This window comes from Mustela lutreola, chromosome 9 (assembly GCF_030435805.1).
Source record: "Mustela lutreola isolate mMusLut2 chromosome 9, mMusLut2.pri, whole genome shotgun sequence".
NCBI lineage: Eukaryota > Metazoa > Chordata > Mammalia > Carnivora > Mustelidae > Mustela > Mustela lutreola.
The window spans coordinates 66,584,463-66,602,594 of record NC_081298.1 but is presented as its reverse complement, the minus strand read 5'-3'; the positions used below and the strand labels follow the sequence as shown (position 1 = coordinate 66,602,594).

Below are 18,132 nucleotides of genomic sequence, written 5' to 3'. Positions count from 1 at the left end.
AGGTCTCTGGGAAGTGTGTAGTGGTTAAGGTGTAGGTTCTGGATTAAGACTGCCAGGGTTTGAATCCTGTCTGCTCTCCACTGGCTGTACACTCTTACACAGCCTCCTTTTCCTGCCGCGGAAAACAGGAATCAGTACTTATGTCATGTAGCTGTCAGGAGGATGAACTAAGGAATGCAGGGGGGAGCGTTCTGGATCACGACCCGACACACAGTAAACATTCAGCATCTGTTAGTCATTATAAATTAGAAGAGTCAGACAACTTCCAGCTTTAATCAATTCTTGGTGCAAACATCTCAGTTTAAAACGTTTTTAGCAATAGGAGCGCCTGGGTGGCTCAGTGGGTTAGAGCCTCTGCCATCAGCTCAGGTCATAATCCCAGGGTCCTAGGATTGAGCCCTGCATCGGGCTCTCTGCTCAGCAGGGAGCCTGCTCCTCCTCTGTCTCTGCCTGCCTCTCTGCCTACTTGGGATCTCTGTCTGTCAAACAAATAAAATCTTTTAAAAAAAGAATGTTTTTAGCAATGGCCTTAGTAATCGCGGTTTATTTTCTCCAAGTTCCCCTGTGGTTGTTAATGGTGTTGTCATATTCTTAGCCCACTGGTAACCTCAAGAGGAAGAGTAACAAACACAAATGGAATTACCTTGTTTCGTGTAGAGGGCCACACATTCTGTTTGAGGAATTCTCCTGACTTTGCTTCTCTGACCATGTAACCTTACATACCTATTATTAGTCAACTAAAGAGATGGGAATAATGAGCTTTTTCTCTCTTCCTTAGGAAGACTATGATCGTCTGAGGCCTTTATCTTACCCAATGACTGATGTCTTCCTTATATGCTTCTCTGTGGTAAATCCAGCCTCATTTCAAAATGTGAAAGAGGAGTGGGTACCGGAACTTAAGGAATATGCACCAAATGTACCCTTCTTATTAATAGGAACTCAGGTATGTCTGCTTTGATTTTACCCATTTAAGAATAGTCTCTTTAGCCTCTCTTGTGGGGTCACTTTGAGACAAATAGTCCTAAGGTTTAGCAGACGATATGCATGTTTAATCTCAGTTGCAAATTCTAATTATAGAAAAATAAGAATTTGGAAAAGCAGTGCCCAGGTAAAGCAATCATACCAGTTGGCTTTCAAAGTGAAGTTCATCTGTTTGATCTTTTTTGGGTATGTGGGATTAAATGGGACTACATGCTTTATCTTTAAAGACTTGTAACATTATGGGACATATTGACCTTTCTTGATTAGATTGATCTCCGAGATGACCCCAAAACTTTAGCAAGACTGAATGACATGAAAGAAAAACCCATTTGTGTGGAACAAGGACAGAAACTAGCAAAAGAGGTAACAGAACCTTTACAGAATGTAAAAATAATTGTAAAAGCAGCTTGGGTGATCATTGAAACTAACATTTATTGTGCCTTTACTGTATACCGGGCACTGTGCTAAGTGCTGCTACATGCATTATCTCATTTAATCCTTGCACCTGCTCGGGTGGGTCTGTGACAAATGGAGGGGTTGGCGACGTCAGATAATTTGTCAGGTCCCACACGTAATAAATGGTAGAGCTGGGTTGCAGGGGAGGCCTGACCACAGAGTCCAGGTGCTCACACCTGCACGACACTGCCAACAGTATTTTCCTCGTAAGTTACCTGTAGAAAGAGGTATCAAAGAAAGCCCATTTAAATCTTTTAAACGTTTATACTGTGCCAGAGCAGACTCTGTCTTCGGTGAAGACCCACAGAGTAGGTGGTGGAATGGCATATAGGATGAGTTTAAATCTGTAGTTAAAAAATGATGGCTAGGGCGCCTGGGTGGCTCAGTGGATTAAGCCGCTGCCTTCGGCTCAGGTCATGATCTCAGGATCCTGGGATCGAGTCCCGCATCGGGCTCTCTGCTCAGCAGGGAGCCTGTTTCCCTCTATCTCCCTCTCTGCCTGCCTCTCCATCTGCTTGTGATCTCTCTCTGTCAAATAAATAAATGAAATCTTTAAAAAAAAAAAAAAAAAAAAAAAAAAAAAAAAATGATGGCTAGGCTTAAAAAGAAATGTGTTGAATTTTCTTCCAGTCCTTTTATGAAAGATAGGAAATATTAGCATTCTGGAAAGTATACCACTGTGATGTGCCTAAAACTTGTAACTTCTGTTCACCTTCACCCTGAAGCTAGGCTTTGGCCCTAACATTATTAATTCAATTTTTTTCGATATGACTTTAATAGGACTTTTGTGGAAACAGAATCTAATAAGGTCTTTTAACGTGTACTATCAGGAGGCAGAAGAAAGCGAGAAAACTTTTTGGAGGACAGTTTTCCCTAAAACAAAAGACAAATAGCTTCGCTGACACATTGCTTTAGAAATTCTGTGTATTTAATTTCATAATCCCTGGGAGAGAAGGAATTTCTAAAATGTCATAGAGTAAAACTGTAAATGAAAATATTGGTGATTTAACTACTTAAAAATTTGATACATCAAATGCCAGAGATAAAATTTAAAGTCATAAAACAAACGTGACACATATGGCTGAAAAATGGGTTAATATACTTAGTATACAGGAGTTCCTTACATATAAATTAATCAGAAAAAGACATCTATGCCCCAAGTAGAAAAATGGGCTATACCATCAGTGGAAAATTTATCAAAAAATATAGATTGCCATTGAATATAGGAAATCTATTCATAGTCCTTAGTAGTCAAATGTAAGTTCAATTTCTGCCTATAAAATTGGCAAAAAAAAAAAAAAAAATAGCAACTGTTCCAGGGTGCAGGACACTCTCTTGTATTATTGGTCATTGATAGCCAATATTCAGAAGCCTAAAATCGTGCACACTTTTGATCAGGCAATTCCATATGTAGGAATTTATCTTAAACTATTACAGATGTGCTTAAAGAGATGGTTATGAAGTTGCTGCGTTGTTTATAACAGAAAATTAAAAAAGCCCATGCATCTATTAAAAATTTATACTAATAGCTATTGTGATGTTTATATTATGTAGTTTAAGGGGGAAAAAATGGTTGCAAAACACTAGGATCCCACCTGAAGGCCTGTTGGCAGCATTTGGGGCAGTGGGTTTCTTCTTCAAATACTTTTACCTGGCTCCCTTGCTTGCCCTCTCCTGGGGTTTGCCCCCGGCAGTGGCCCTTCCTCCATGTCTCCAGTCCCTGTCTCTGCATGCTAGATGCCCAGGGATCAGCACGCGGCTTCTGGAACATCTCTTCTTCTGCACCCACCCTCCCTAGGCCCAGGTGAGCTGCTGTCAGTCTTGGGGTTTGAAAAGTCTGCCCCTGAAGATTGCCAAGTTCCCATCTCCAGCCTGACCATTTCCCTAAACTCCAGACTCGGTAATCCAGCTGTTCACCCAACAAATCCATCTGGGTGGCTAAGCATCTAAAAATTAACATGTCCAAAACAGAATTCCTAATTTTATCCTCTGTGCCCGTCCTCCCAGTTACTCGGCTCAAAAAACCTTGAGGTCACACTCGACTTAGCTCTCGCTCTCCTCCTGTGTGGCAGCCAGGCAGCCAAAGCTCTTGTCCTGACTTCCGAATCCCTCCAGTGTCCACAGGCCCCTCATCATCTGCTCCTCGAACAGTCTGGTCAGGCCCCTTTGTCTCCAGCCCGGATTACCGGAACAGCTCTGACTCATCTTTCTGCTTCTGTCTGTGACCCATGTCCACCTGTTCTCAACACAGCAGCCTGAGTGAGTCAAAAATACAAGCTCGATCAGGTCACTGCTCTGCTCACAATCTTCCAGTGGCTCCCCAGCTAGTCACAGAGGCCTACGGACCCCGGCGTGTCCGCCCTCACTGACTATAGTCTCGGCACAAGGCCTTCTTGCTGCATCCCCAGATTTCGGACCTCGGGGTCTTTGTACTTTTGCCCCTCCCTCTGCCTGGAGTTCTTCCTTACGGAACACTATTTTCTCACTCCTTCCAGGTCTCTGCTCAGGTGTCACCTTCTCAGTGAGGCCTTGCCTGATCTTGTCCCACTCCCTATCCACCTTCCTTCCCCAGTTGTCTCCAGACCACATATTCCCTTCTGACATTCAAACTCTAGTAGCTCGTGGTGGTCCTTCTCCCTCTAAAATGTAAGCTTCGTGAGTCTGGGAGACTTATTTTGTTCCTTGCTGTATGCTTTCATTTGGCAAATAAGAATGCGCAGTGAATTTCCAGTGAATGAACAAACGGAGCCTCTCCTAGAGGAGAAGCCAAGGTCCCTATTCCGGCCTCAGGGCTGCCTCATCGGCCGGCCTCACCGCTTACCAGTTTCTGCTGCTCCCTCTCTCCTGCCCTTCTGGCTTCCTTAGCATCCTCTGAATGCTCCATTCATGCTCCCACATTACCGTCTTCCCAGTGGTGGCTCCGTCCGCTTGGACGTGGCCCTCACTGCTCACACCACTTTGTTGGGAAGCTTCCCACCTGTGTTCTGTGCACGCCCCATCTCCCCCGTGCTGGTGCTCTGTACCATCTGCCCTCGGTTCCCTTGGTGGGCCCCTCCCCCAGGAGAATTTAAGCATGTGTAAGTATCATACAGCAAGCACTTTGGTCTTCTGTTCAGTTCTCTGACATTATCTCCAGCACCTAAAACAGTGCTTGGCATATGGTAGGTAACCAGTAAATACGTGATGAATGACATCAATTTTCATAGAGTAAGTGTGGAAGAATATACACTTACCTTTTAGTTGGCTGTCTCTGGGTTTTTATGAATATGGATGACGATTTCATTCCTTCTGCATAGCTGTTATTTTCTCATTTTCCTTATAATGGTGTGTTGTGTCATACCAACTGTGTAAAAAAGATTTTATATGTTTGTGATTTCTTTTTCTCCTAGATAGGAGCATGCTGCTATGTGGAATGTTCGGCTTTAACCCAGAAGGGATTGAAGACTGTTTTTGATGAGGCTATCATAGCCATTTTAACTCCAAAGAAACACACAGTAAAAAAAAGAATAGGATCAAGATGTATAAACTGTTGTTTGATTACGTGAGAAACATCTTCAGTGGCCAAGGAAACTGTCCATTTCTCTTAAAAAGCATATGAAATGCTACAACTATACCCAGACCTCTTCTAAATAATGAAGCAGTTTAAAACTTGAAAGAAAAAAAAAAAAAACCTTAAGAATGTTTCTTAAAGGTCCAAGAAGCAGCAAACAGCATCTGAAGCCACAATCTATTATAAATACTTTATTTCAACTAGAAGGTACAATCTCTCAGGGGTTTCATAGTTTAAAAAGCTACAATCACACCATGTTGTAACTACATAAAAAAACAGTGCTGTAAATGGAACTGCCTGGCTTAGACCATAAACATTTCTGCACAGTCTTTATGGAATCTGCACAAAGAAATATCTTCTCCCTTTGCTCCAATTAATTGTTCTTGTATGTAAGTTGCTTTCTATTCCAGTATATCCAGAGTGGTGAAATCACAAGGCCAGCCACGTAGCCAAAGGTCGCTCCAAGCGTACAGGAGATGGGCCATACCTGAGGAGAGAATGTATGAGATCAAAAAAGAATAACTGTTTTATTATAACTTGAGCACAAGTGAACCTAAATATTTCTATATTAAAGCTTAATGTGCTTTCTTACAGAATGCCAAAAGTGTAATAAGGTTATAACTGCATTTATCATGAACACTAAAAATGTACACATTCTAGTTAATGTACATTTGACTGTAACAAGGCTTCTGGCGACGGTAGACTTAGTTTGATGCTCCCCAAACTGCATGAGATACATCCTAAAATTACAAATTAAAATTCTGGGTCAGACTTTGTCATAATCCTGGACTTGATATAGCTGTCTGAAGTAGTTGGCAATTTTGTCTTTTAATTTCTACCTTGGCTTATGTAATCAGATGACATGAGATGTGTGTATGCTGACCAAACTACAAGAAAACTTTAAATAGTGCTAAAGAAAAGAGACCTAGAATTTGAGCATGTTATATGGAATTTATAACAAAGCAACTGCTTCCATAATAATACTGATGTTACCTTTCAGACACAGGTATTGGAACAAGAGCAGAAGTTCTAGAACTACAACTTAATGTACACACCTAAAAGTGTCAGTTAAATGCAATACTGGCTTCTAAATACCCATTTTGTCCAGCCATATTACATTTTGCAATATTAGATCAAGCAAGCCAGAAATAAATAATGTTGATTTCTTTCATCCACAAGCAGTACGTGCTAGTCCCTAGGTGAAAGGCCCTGCTTTGAAAAAAAAAATTTTTTTTTTGTTCACCTGTGAGGCTTATTTGGTATACTGGAGCCTTTTCTAATCTTTCTCTGGGGACTCAGGCTGCAGAATTGTGTTAGAGGTGAACCATCTTAATTACTCGTTCTATAACCTAATTATGCTTCCTTGTTTGGTCTGCTATGGATCTGCCTTGTTCCATATGCCATGCAACAGACAGTAGTGTTAGACAAAGTTTCAGTGTGAACAAATTAATGCAGTTCAGACAAGCATAATCTAACCCATACATTTTTCTCCAGCCTTTCCTCCACTTAAACTTGCTGTTGACTAAGCTATGAGTTATTTATGTCTTTGGTGAGCTTCTGTTAATTTCCATGACTTGAGCTAATAGCTGTGTCTATTGCACAGATTGGGTAATGGAACACTAAACTTTTATACTTGAAAATGACAGCCTTAAATGCTCTTATCAGTCACAAATCTAGGATGTACTGTCTTGTCTGTAAGCTTTGTAGAGATTTTTAAAAATAGAAGCATCATCTTCCCCATTGAAGAGTGAAGAGTCTACTGGGTAACTAGTCAGGAACTTTCTCTCTGAACTGGACATCCAGTGGACATCTTCCTTCTCCCAAAGTGACAGTTCATATTAAGTACCACGGCCTTATGTGTGCTCAAACAGAATCTTTATGTAACTTTCTCATTTAATTTGGGTCGATTAATTATTAACTATTTTTAGATACAACTGAAAGGAATTGCATAAATCAGTATATTAACTATGTTGACCAACACATGGTATAAAGGAATTAAGACAGTAAAGTATTATACATTTCCACCTCGCCTTTGGGGATTTGATGGGGATTTTTTTTTTCTTCTTCAAATTCACTTCTGAAACTTTTCATACTTGGTTTACTAGCCAATTAAAGTTAAAGTCTAGAATTTGATCTGCCCTACGAGAAGTGGACTAGGAATCTGGGAACAAACTCTGGTGTCACTCGGTTTCCTGCCTGGGCCTCAGTTTCTTCATCTATAATAAACATGGGAGGTAGAAGAGGACCTCCAACATCTCTCCCATTTATCAACTCTTATGATTCTCTTCTTTCTTATTCACAATATTGTTGGACATTACCTTTTCAGCTGCACATTCTTAAGATGGTAAAAAACCCTGTATATAGACTATTCGAACTCTAAGCAAAGATGATTGTATCATCTGAACCTGAGGTGCCTTAGGTACTCTATTGACCTTGATGGGGTTTGGAGTTTCCCATTGCTTATTAAGAGCCTCTTTATTGCTTTGATTCCTTAGTATTTCTTTTTGCACTCAATCCTTCCTGCCACCCTAACTAAAAACCAAAGATTTGTTTCCTATTCATGAGCAGATTGTAGAAAAATTGCCTTATTTTCAGAAGCACATCTTCATTAAAGATTTAAGTTTCAGCAGAAATTGAGACTAATCACTGGAACAACTCGTTCAAAGTAGTCAAGTAGTTGGGAAATAAAATACTTCGAAAATATTTTACTGACATGAGTTTTGCTAGTCAATGCAAATAGTTGCTTGAAATAAGGTCATGTATGAATGAACTTAAAAGAAACGTAGTTATATTTTTCGCATATAATCAGTTCTGAAGTTCTTAAAAATAATTTTAGGGGCTCCCTGAAATCTCATTTCTAATACTTTGCTAACTTGTACCCTTGTTCTGTCTCTACAGATACATTTTAGGTTAGCCCATGTTGAATGATCTTATTTCTAATAAGTAGAGCCTGAATTAATGGTTTTATTGTGAATTAGTTACTTTAGGCATTGCTTCCATTTGATTTTTAATTATTACTCTTAAGTACCAAATTAAATACTGGTTTGTTGGTTGTTGTTTTTTAAGTGATTGTTACTTAAACAGTGTCCCATCTTAACACATGGGGTTATAAATAAAATAATATGCATAGTTTACTATCTATGTAAAGCACTGAACTTCTTACCTTAGTAGTTTTTATTTAACACCCTATGTAAATGTTTGGGATAACATTCATTCCTCTCTTTCTCATGCTGTAAGTCTAATCACCAGCCAAGGGTGAGCACCTGCACTTTGTTAAAAAGTGTCAAAGTGTAGAGACAATAATAATGCATCATGAATCCTAGCCAAATTCCAATGTGAGTCTCTAAATTCTACTTAACTTGCTTTGTAATTTCAGTATGGCTCTTCATTTCCAAACACACACACACACACACACACACACTCTCTCTCTCTCTCTCTCTCTCTCTCTCTCTTTCTCTTTAAACAGCTGCCATAATGGGCCTCCAGTGGAATGCCAAGATGAGATACTAGTTTAAAAGTTGTGTCTAATGAGGGGTTAAGGCTTAGAACACTTGCTATTTATTTAATTCTTAAGAAATCCATGCCATCGACAAGTTAACATGTTGGACTGGCTTTAAAGGCTACTTGCTAGTGATAAGTCAGGCTTTCCTGCTTGACTTCCCTGGAAATAAGGAGCCTTTAACTGTGACACACTTTTTTAAAGGAGTATTTCTTCATGTAAGGGCAATCTGTCTGATTTTTTATTCCCAGGATAGGGAATGGCAAAAGGAGCAGCTGAGCTGAAGGGAGTTCGGGGAGGCTGCCCACTGAATCACCTTTCCTCTAAGGTTCTCATGACTGAATTTCCTGCTAACCTTCTTACAACTGCTTTAAAATATTTAGAACTACACAAGGGCAAGAGACTGCACATTGACTTAGCAAACCATCCCTAGCTTCATCTTCCATTTTCATACTGAGATCTTGGGGTTTTCCATTTAAAACTAGGTACTTGTCTTACACATAGAGATGTTTCTGTTTAACATTCTTCATGCCACAAATAGGCTTAAAACCAAAACAACTGTGGTATCAGCTACTGAACAGACAATCCAACTGCAATGCTACAGACATTTCTTCAAATTAGGCTCATTGAGATGGCTATATATAATTACCTTGTTTTGTTTAAGGAAAATAGAAAACTCCAAGATATTCATGTAAAGGAAGTCATTCACAAGTGTTTGCCACCAAAATGACTGTCTTCTTTTTATCCAGTTTTTTATAAATTAAAAAATTTTAACCACTTAAATGGACTAAAAAAAATCCCGTTGTATGACAAAAGATAATTTATCATGCAAGTGGGTAAAATTATTATAGTTACTGTTAAAAAACCTATTTAAAAAAATGAATAGCTACATCACATGAACAAAGTGTCTTGCTACTTACTACTATTATCCTTTCTTTAAACCAAATGACTCCTTAACATTGTTTTTTCATCACTTAAACCAAAAAAGGTCAGTGTTCTCTTCAAATACTCAGAATTAAGAAAGGCCTAATATGATAGAGTCTGGGAACCTGGTACCAGCAATAAGTTGTGTTTCCCTCACAAGAAAAACAATTTCACGGTAATAAGCCAAAAATCAATTTCTTAATAAATAATATACAGATTTAACTTTGTATGTTTTCTCTTTTAAACAAATCCATGTTATGGCTGGTTTAAAGACATTTCAAAATTATATAAGCTTATTTCCACCTGAAGACCACACTGCTCATCAGGCATTACTGATGTATCTATATAGTGTTGAGACTCTCAAAACATGTTCCAACTACTATAGAATAATGATTCAAGAATACTAATTTTTGTATTAGACTGGACTTGAGTCTTGGCTCTGACATTTATTAAATATGTGACCCTGCACAAGTCACCTAATTTCCCTGTACCTTGGTTTCTCATCTGTGAAATGAGGATCATCATAAAACCCACCTCAGGGGTGCCTTGGTGGCTCAGTGGATTAAAGACTCTGCCTACAGTTCAAATCACCCTGGGATTGAGCCCTGCATTGGGCTCTCTGCTCCGCAGGGTGCCTGCTTCCTCCTCTCTCTCTCTCTGCCTCTCTGCCTACTTGTGATCTCTGTCTGTCACATAAATAAATAAAATCTTAAAAAAAAAAAAATCTAAAAAAAAAAAAAACAAAACCCACCTCACAGGATTGCTGTAATGATTAAATGAGATAATATGCTATTATTATATAGCTCTTAGAACCATACCTATAACAGTATCTGGCACATAGTAAATGAACTATTAATAGTACATAGTACTGAGCTATTAATAATAATCTTTTAGTCCGTATTCCTAACAGACATAAAAAAGTTGTCATTATAATCTAGAATACCATCATCCCCCAAATACACCATCTCTAAATCTGCTATTAAAAAATTCCTCCCCGGACGCCTGGGTGGCTCAGTGGGTTAAGCCGCTGCCTTCGGTTCAGGTCATGATCTCAGGGTCCTGGGATCGAGTCCCACATCGGGCTCTGCTCAGCAGGGGGCCTGCTTCCCTTCCTCTCTCTCTGCCTGCCTCTCTGCCTGCCTACTTGTGATTTCTCTCTGTCAAATAAATAAATAAAATCTTTAAAAAAAAAAAAATTCCTCCCCAAATTTTAAATTGTAATTTAAAAAGCTACATCTAGGGGTGAATAGGTGGCTCAGTCATTTAAGCGTCCAATTCTTGATTTTGGCTAAGGTCATGATCTCAGGGTCATGAGATTGAGCCCACCTGCTAAAGAATCTCTTGTCTCCCTCTCCCTCTGTCCCATCCTCTCCCCCCCAAAATAAAAACTACATTTGACAGAATTCATGTTTTTTTCTTGTCAAATACAATCCATAGATTGTATATGTATATATTATACCATTTTGGGGGCTCAAAGACCCCATCTATAGACTCCTGGTTAAGAATCCCTGTATTCTTCATCATTCAACCCTAAGAAGTATTTTATTAACTGTTCTGGTTGATCAAAGTAATACAATGACCCTCTACATTTTGGTTCAGAATTTTAAGGATCAATTTCAGTAATGTATTCAGTAATTTGTTTATTATGTGATTTGAGAGTAAAAGGCTTAAATCTATTTTAATTATAGTCTGCACAGTATTTGGTTCCTTTAATATGTATTAAATGCAGGTAGGTCTTTAATCTTGTACTGTCACTGAAATGCTACCCACAAGGTTTCTGACAAGACCGTGGAACAGCTGGTTAGTATGTCACTGAGTACGGCAATTTACAAGCTATCACAGGATTCTTAAAATGATGATCAGGTATTTCAAATTAGATGACGATTTCTACTGATGCTACTTTCAGATATTCAATGAAAGTTTTAAAACAAATGTATAAAAACATTGGGCTCCTTTTAAAAACACCTCCTATTTCACTTAAAAGCTTTACTTTGCTTTTCTGGGAAGGAGCACAATCAGTGGACTGAGAAGGAGCTGAGCTGAGGAGCCAGGTCAGCCACTTAGTTGGCTGTGTGGCCTCGACCAGATCACTGACCCATATGAGTCTGTTTGCCAATGTGCAAAACAGGGGTAATACTCCCTCTTGTACTTAAATGTGGGGCTATTTGTTATTAAAGCTGTAAAGTACCATGCATTAGTTATTATTCTGTATATGTTTTACCTTGAAAAAGCCAAACTTATGTGATCACCGATACATTTCTTAAGTAACTGACACAAATTGGTGTTAATTAGAAGTGGCAGTTTAGAACAAATAAAATAATTCATGAGCAATGTTGTGTTGTAGGAATACATTCTGTAGGAACTATTCCCTTGTCCTGGTAATCCTCTTTAATACATGCCATCCTTCACATGGAATGTCTGTGGAGTATAAAGTTAATGAGAAAACTCTCAAAAGCCACACAACACACTGCATTATGTTAATCATATGTAGCCTCACCTCAGAAATAGAAGGGCAATTCCTGCTCCTTGCTGTCATTTTTCATAAATTTAAAGAAGTTTAAGTACAAAACCAACCACTTGTTTAAACCAACCACTTGTAGACATTTGTGTCATTTTTAATAGTCTCCTATCAATGACTCTATTCACTCAAACTCCATTAATTCAAAACTATTGAGCCCCTACTATAAACCAAGCAGTTAAATTGAAACTAAGATTATTTGATTTTGGATATTAAAATGACAAATTCTTAAAAAATAAGTGCTACAATTTTTGTAAAGGTATATGATGTCACAGATACCACAGGGAAATTGATGTAGTTGCAGACCAGAAAACCTGGAAACGGTGTAAGTTGTGAGAACAACTCACAGTCTTTAGGATTACTGGCTCTTTCAGATAAAAGGGAGCTAGTTCTAAACTTCTCACAAGCTACTTTTTAATGTTTATTGTGCTTATCACAAATGTGTGTTGCAGGACAGATCAAATTCATCTTTCAAAGCCTGCTGACACTTATACTGGCTTTAAATGATGATTTATATTTTACTCTGTATTTGGTTGGTAAGTGAGGTGTTTTGCTAGATTTTCTTAAAGCAAATGCTATTGTTTAGTGTGGGAGTACATTATAGATGAATTTACTCATCTGGACACATTTCTCTGGTGGTAAATCCGTACCATTCCAGGTGCACTCTACACTCTCGCATGACCTAGAGCACAGATTTAGAAGAACTATTTGCAGAGAGGTGTGTGGTCTCCAATCTGGAAACTTTTGTGAAAGTGATGATACATGGTCAAGATCGTACAAATATGATAGCCTGGCTAGCACCATTCTTTCGCTGCTGGCAGAGCATTATCAGCATGATTCCCATACAACGAATCCACCTTTTAAATAGAAAACCATGTTCTGGGGCGTCTGGATGGCTCAGTGAGTTAAAGCTCTGCCTTCGGCTCAGGTCATGATCCCAGGGTCCTGGGATTGAGCCCCACATGGGGCTCTCTGCTCAGCAGGGAGCCTGCTTCCCTCTCTCTCTCTGCCTGCCTCTCTGCCTACTTGTGATCTCTGTCAAATAAATATTTTTTAAAAAATACAAAACCATTTTCTGTCAAGTAGTATGGGTTTTTTTCCCCATGCTTGAAATACAAATCATATTAATATAAAATTCATATAAATACTTATTTTTGTCTGTCTATATACAGTGTTATATTGATAAAATACATATATTGATAAAAGAAACACCGATTAGCGTAAAGACATGCCACTCTTCAATAATTAAATCCATGATCTTAGTTTTTTCCCTTGTTCTAGCATTATTTCCGGTAATCCTTATGCTCTCTAGCTTCAATTTATGGAAGAATTATCTATAGCATCTGTGACTTTGGAAAATGAATATACATTTTTCACAAATAGTAAATTTGTAACCTGATAAAACTAGAGAAAACAAAGATTGTAACATGTAACGATGCCTTAATTATCTGTTATGGGAGTAAGTACAAATATTTTTAAACAATTTTAAATTGCTTTAAAAAGGTCTTAAAATCAATTTTGCTTTTTAACTTTATAGAAAATAAGTACACTCAAAAGAGATGTGATTATCTGGTTCAATAACATTTTAGAGACAGCAGCACTCAAGCCCAAAGTTTAAAGGCAGTTGTGGGTTTTCTAGGCACAAAAGCTTTTGCATAGTAACTTCACATTCTCTCCTACAAACGTATTTAATTTTATGGTCTAAAATACATACTCCACAGTGGTCATGGCATTTATATGAAATTCTTATGTGTGGGAGGAAATGCCATACAGTAACTACTCAAGCTTTTCCAAAGAGATCTAAACCATGAGAGAAAGAACAAACGAAAGAAAAAAGGAAAGGGGAAAGGGGAAAGGGAAAGAGGAAAGAAAAGGAAAGGTAGAAAGGAGAGAAGGATGGAAGGAAGGAAGAAAAAGGAAAAGGACAGGAAGAGCAGTTCTGTTTCAGAGTTCCCAGCAAGGAAAAGAATCAGGTTTGGATCCTAAGGCTTCCTTTGATCAGCCCAGTAATGCTGAGCAAAATGTGTACGCCTCTCCCCACACTTTGACATTCTTACGTGTTAAAAAGTGACTGAACAATGAACCTTGGAACACTGAAAAAAAAAGTAAAGCTAAAAAAAAAACCCACCTTGCACTACACTTGTTTGGATTAAGTTACCTGTGGACAGTGCCAGGCCCCATGCCTAGTAAAAGATCTACACATTTTATATTTTCTTTTTATTGCCATCTGAGATAGATGTTGGACAGAATTGAAAATTATGTCAAATCCAAATACCCTACATACCAAAGAACAAAAAGATGAATTAAACAATCCACTCTACCAACTGAAGGACTTGGGTAGAATGAATAAATAACACAAGGAGACTATCAATGCACTCTCTTAACACTCTGAGAACCCAAATAATAGAATCTGCATTTTTTTTTGAATGCTAAAAAGTCATTAAATGACTCCTTTTATAGGTCACAAATGCCTATAGCATTGATTAAGCGGTAACTGTGTGTCAAGTTCTGAACTAAGTGCTTTAGAAGGATTATATTATTTAATCCTCACTAGTAAGTGGCAGAGCCAGGATTTTTGAACCTAGTAATCTGATGCCAGAGCTCTTAATTATCATGTTATCTGTCCACCAAGTAATAAAACAAGTGGGTTTAAAAACTTCATGGCAGGGCGCCTGGGTGGCTCAGTGGGTTAAGCCGCTGCCTTCCGCTCAGGTCATGATCCCAGGGTCCTGGGATCGAGTCCCGCATCGGGCTCTCTGCTCAGCGGGGAGCCTGCTTTCTCCTCTCTCTCTCTGCCTGCCTCTCTGCCTACTTGTAATCTCTCTCTGTCAAATAAATAAATAAAATCTTTAAAAAAAAAAAAAAAAAACTTCATGGCAAATTTCCTTTGCGCAGAATAACCAACAACATTTCTTAAACTTCCATTAATTTTTTTTTATCAACATAAAATACTGGCCTATTTTTTTTTTTTTAAGATTTATTTATTTGACAGAGAGAGATCACAAGTAGGCAGAGAGGCAGGCAGAGAGAGACGGGGAAGCAGGCTCCCCACTGAGCAGAGAGCCCCATAGTGAGGTTGATTCCAGGACCCTGATACCCTGACCTGAGCCAAAGACAGAGGCTTAACCCACTGAGCCACCCAGGCACCCCCAATACTGGCCTATTTCTGATAAAGGAAATAAGACATTTTTCCAGATGAAAAGCACATAACCATTCTATAAAATTTAGAGCATATTAAGTGTGAATCTAAATTATTATCAAATAATTAAATTCCAGTCTTATGTAATATCAAAATACCTGTTATATTTACACTGAATACATGCTTTGAACACAGTAAGAACTTAAATACTTACTAATTAGCTATTTAGTTACAGCAAATAAGTGTAATGTACACAGGTTTTCCACAGTCAAATGTTTATTTTGTCAGTAACTAAAAAAAATCAGCATTTTCTGGGAGTGAAGAAGGCTTTCTGGGTTATGGGCATTTTTAATGTTTATTTTTTCTCGCTGATATTTAAGGCAAGTAATTATGGCACGGAAGAGAGTATGTCTTGCAAATATTTTTTTAAAAGACAACAAAAATTACCAATAAGGTTACTGGTAGCCACCCTACCATATTCTCTTTAATCAAATCCTCCTGCTGCCTCCTACAAAGAGAAGGCTTTCTCTAACTATAGAGATGCCTACTACCTTTTGTCACTTGTCATTACTTAAAATTATTTAAAACTCCTTTATTAAATGAAAAAACTTTTTTTTCCCCCTCTGGGATTACCTATTTTCTTTCTTTTTTTTTTTTTCAAAGATTTTATTTATTTATTTGACAGGCAGAGATTACAAGTAGGCTGAGAGGCAGACAGAGAGAGAGAAGGAGGAAGCAGGCTCCCTGCCGAGCAGAGAGCCGATGCGGAGCTCGATCCCAGAACCCTGGGATCATGACCTGAGCCAAAGGCAGAGGCTTTAACCCACTGAGCCACCCAGGCGCCCTGGGATTACCTAGTTTCAATGGGCCTTCCAATCATTTGGTGATGAAATGATATTAAAAAAATACCTAAGCTGGAAACTGCTAGATACAGAACTCACATCATTTTAAGTTTATGTTTGGCCTCTGGAACTTTATACAGAGTCAGATTTGAGTTCAAAGTAGAGGGAACTGAACTAATACATGTAGAAGTTTTTGTGGGGTTGTTTGTGTGTGTGTTTTTATTTTTTTTTTTTTTTTATTTTTTTTTTTTTAAAGATTTTATTTATTTATTTGGCAGAGAGAAATCACAAGTAGATGGAGAGGCAGGCAGAGAGAGAGAGAGGGAAGCAGGCTCTCTGCCGAGCAGAGAGCCCGATGCGGGACCCGATCCCAGGACCCTGAGATCATGACCTGAGCCGAAGGCAGCGGCTTAAACCACTGAGCCACCCAGGCGCCCCAATGTGTGTGTGTTTTTAAAGAAGAAATCCTTAACTGGATACTCTTGTTTTTCCAACTAGAATATAAATAAAACCATATGACAATCCAGAGGAGCTTGCTTTATCACAAACATATCATATCTGTACTGGGCTACAAGGAACATATAAACATGTTATATTTTAGATAATATTACTTATATAGTCTCTTCTCATGAAATTTTGCTCTAAAAAAATCTCCAAAAAAAAAGAAAAAAGAAAAGAAAAGAAAAAGAACAATCTCCCTTTTGAAGTAACACCATATTCCTTTCTTAGGTTTATTGTTACTCTGGCAGAGTCTATCAGTATCATGAGCCACACTGAGTACTGACTTTAGGTAGTTACTTAGGAAGAACAGAGCAAAACAAAACACCTTGCTTGTTGAAATTAAAAAGTAAAGGAAAACAAAGAAGCCTCACGATTTCCCTAGTTTATCAGCAAGTAACTGCTGAGAGAGAGAGGGGCAGGTGATTATTATATGAATAAAGATGATTACATTAGTTCTATCATGCCACCAACAGCATGTATCATAATTTTTAAAAGGTTATAGTGAATACATAGGTCATTAACTAAGAACACTCTGAAAACAACCTGACAGTAAAGACAAAGAACAAGTAATAGTCCAGTCGAATCAAACATTCTTAAGGCAGACCAGTACTTGTTACATAAATAAGCTAGCTAGAAAGTCTTTTTTTTTTTTTAAAGATTTTATTTATTTATTTGACAGAGCGATCACAAGTAGGCAGAGAGGCAGGCAGAGAGAGAGGAGGAAGCAGGCTCCCTGCCAAGCAGAGAGCCCGATGAGGGGGCTTGATCCCAGGACCCTGGGATCATGACCTAAGCCAAAGGCAGAGGCTTTATCCCACTGAGCCACCCAGGAACACCTAGAAAGTCTTTTTTAAAAAAAGTAATTCAAATGGGAACTTCACATTAATTTAAAAAAGTGAACCCTTCAATCTGGATCCAGCTTACCTCTTATTGTGAACAAGAACGGGGGTAGAAAAGTCTGAGTCAGTAGCTAAAAGCCTCAACAATCCAAAACAGATAAATGGACTGTAAATCATTAACACATGTATTTTCTATGCAAACCTAAACGCAGATTTCGGCACATCTATTCCCCATAATTCAGTTTCTACTTCTACATAGTCTTATAAGCTTATGATTTAGCCATTGTATTGTATATATTGTAAAATATCAAACATTTACATTCTAAAATATTCCATCTATATGCAAACTGACATGTTAATCATACATGGCCTTACCAACTCACTAAACATGCAGCCCATGGTGCTTTATATACCAATATTTTATATTTAGACTTAATTGCATATATCTGAAAGTAATGAATCTAATGCAGGTTAAAACACAATTTTCTATATGTACTATCTATGATTCTGATTATCCTGCTCCGATTTAGAAATCACTGACACTACTGCATGAAATTAAGTTCCATAAGATGGTAACTTGAGTACAAACAGATCTCTATCTCCCAGTATAAAAGATACCTTTATCAGCATGAAAACCTTGATACGGGTATTAGCGATACCCCAAACCTCCAGGGATTTCTATAATATACAATAAAGGATTATTATAGGGAAGGGCAAACCCACCAGACTTATTGAACGTAAAAGAACAACCTGTCTGTCTAGGAGACAGGACATCAAATAGAACAAAGAATGGACTTAAAAGTAGGCATTTAGTGCAAGACATATAATCCAAATCCCTTAAAAGCCTTTGGAAAGTGAGATACATATCAAAGATTTAACCCAG

General features: G+C 38.2%; 2 protein-coding genes across 6 annotated transcripts in view; one reads left to right on the top strand and one right to left on the bottom strand.

Moving 5' to 3' along the window:
* RHOQ (ras homolog family member Q) overlaps positions 1–8,121 on the top strand; it is a 39,376-nt gene extending 31,255 nt beyond the window's left edge. The window contains exons 3-5 of the mRNA XM_059134560.1: positions 779–943; positions 1,249–1,344; positions 4,827–8,121. Coding sequence (XP_058990543.1) covers positions 779–943; positions 1,249–1,344; positions 4,827–4,982 — 417 coding nt within the window. The 3' untranslated portion in view covers positions 4,983–8,121. The remainder of the gene's footprint in view (positions 1–778; positions 944–1,248; positions 1,345–4,826) is intronic.
* PIGF (phosphatidylinositol glycan anchor biosynthesis class F) overlaps positions 5,164–18,132 on the bottom strand; it is a 113,565-nt gene continuing 100,596 nt past the window's right edge. For all 5 annotated transcript variants that reach the window (XM_059134559.1, XM_059134555.1, XM_059134554.1 and 2 more), the window contains one exon: positions 5,164–5,474. In XM_059134559.1, coding sequence (XP_058990542.1) covers positions 5,361–5,474 — 114 coding nt within the window. In that variant the 3' untranslated portion in view covers positions 5,164–5,360. The remainder of the gene's footprint in view (positions 5,475–18,132) is intronic.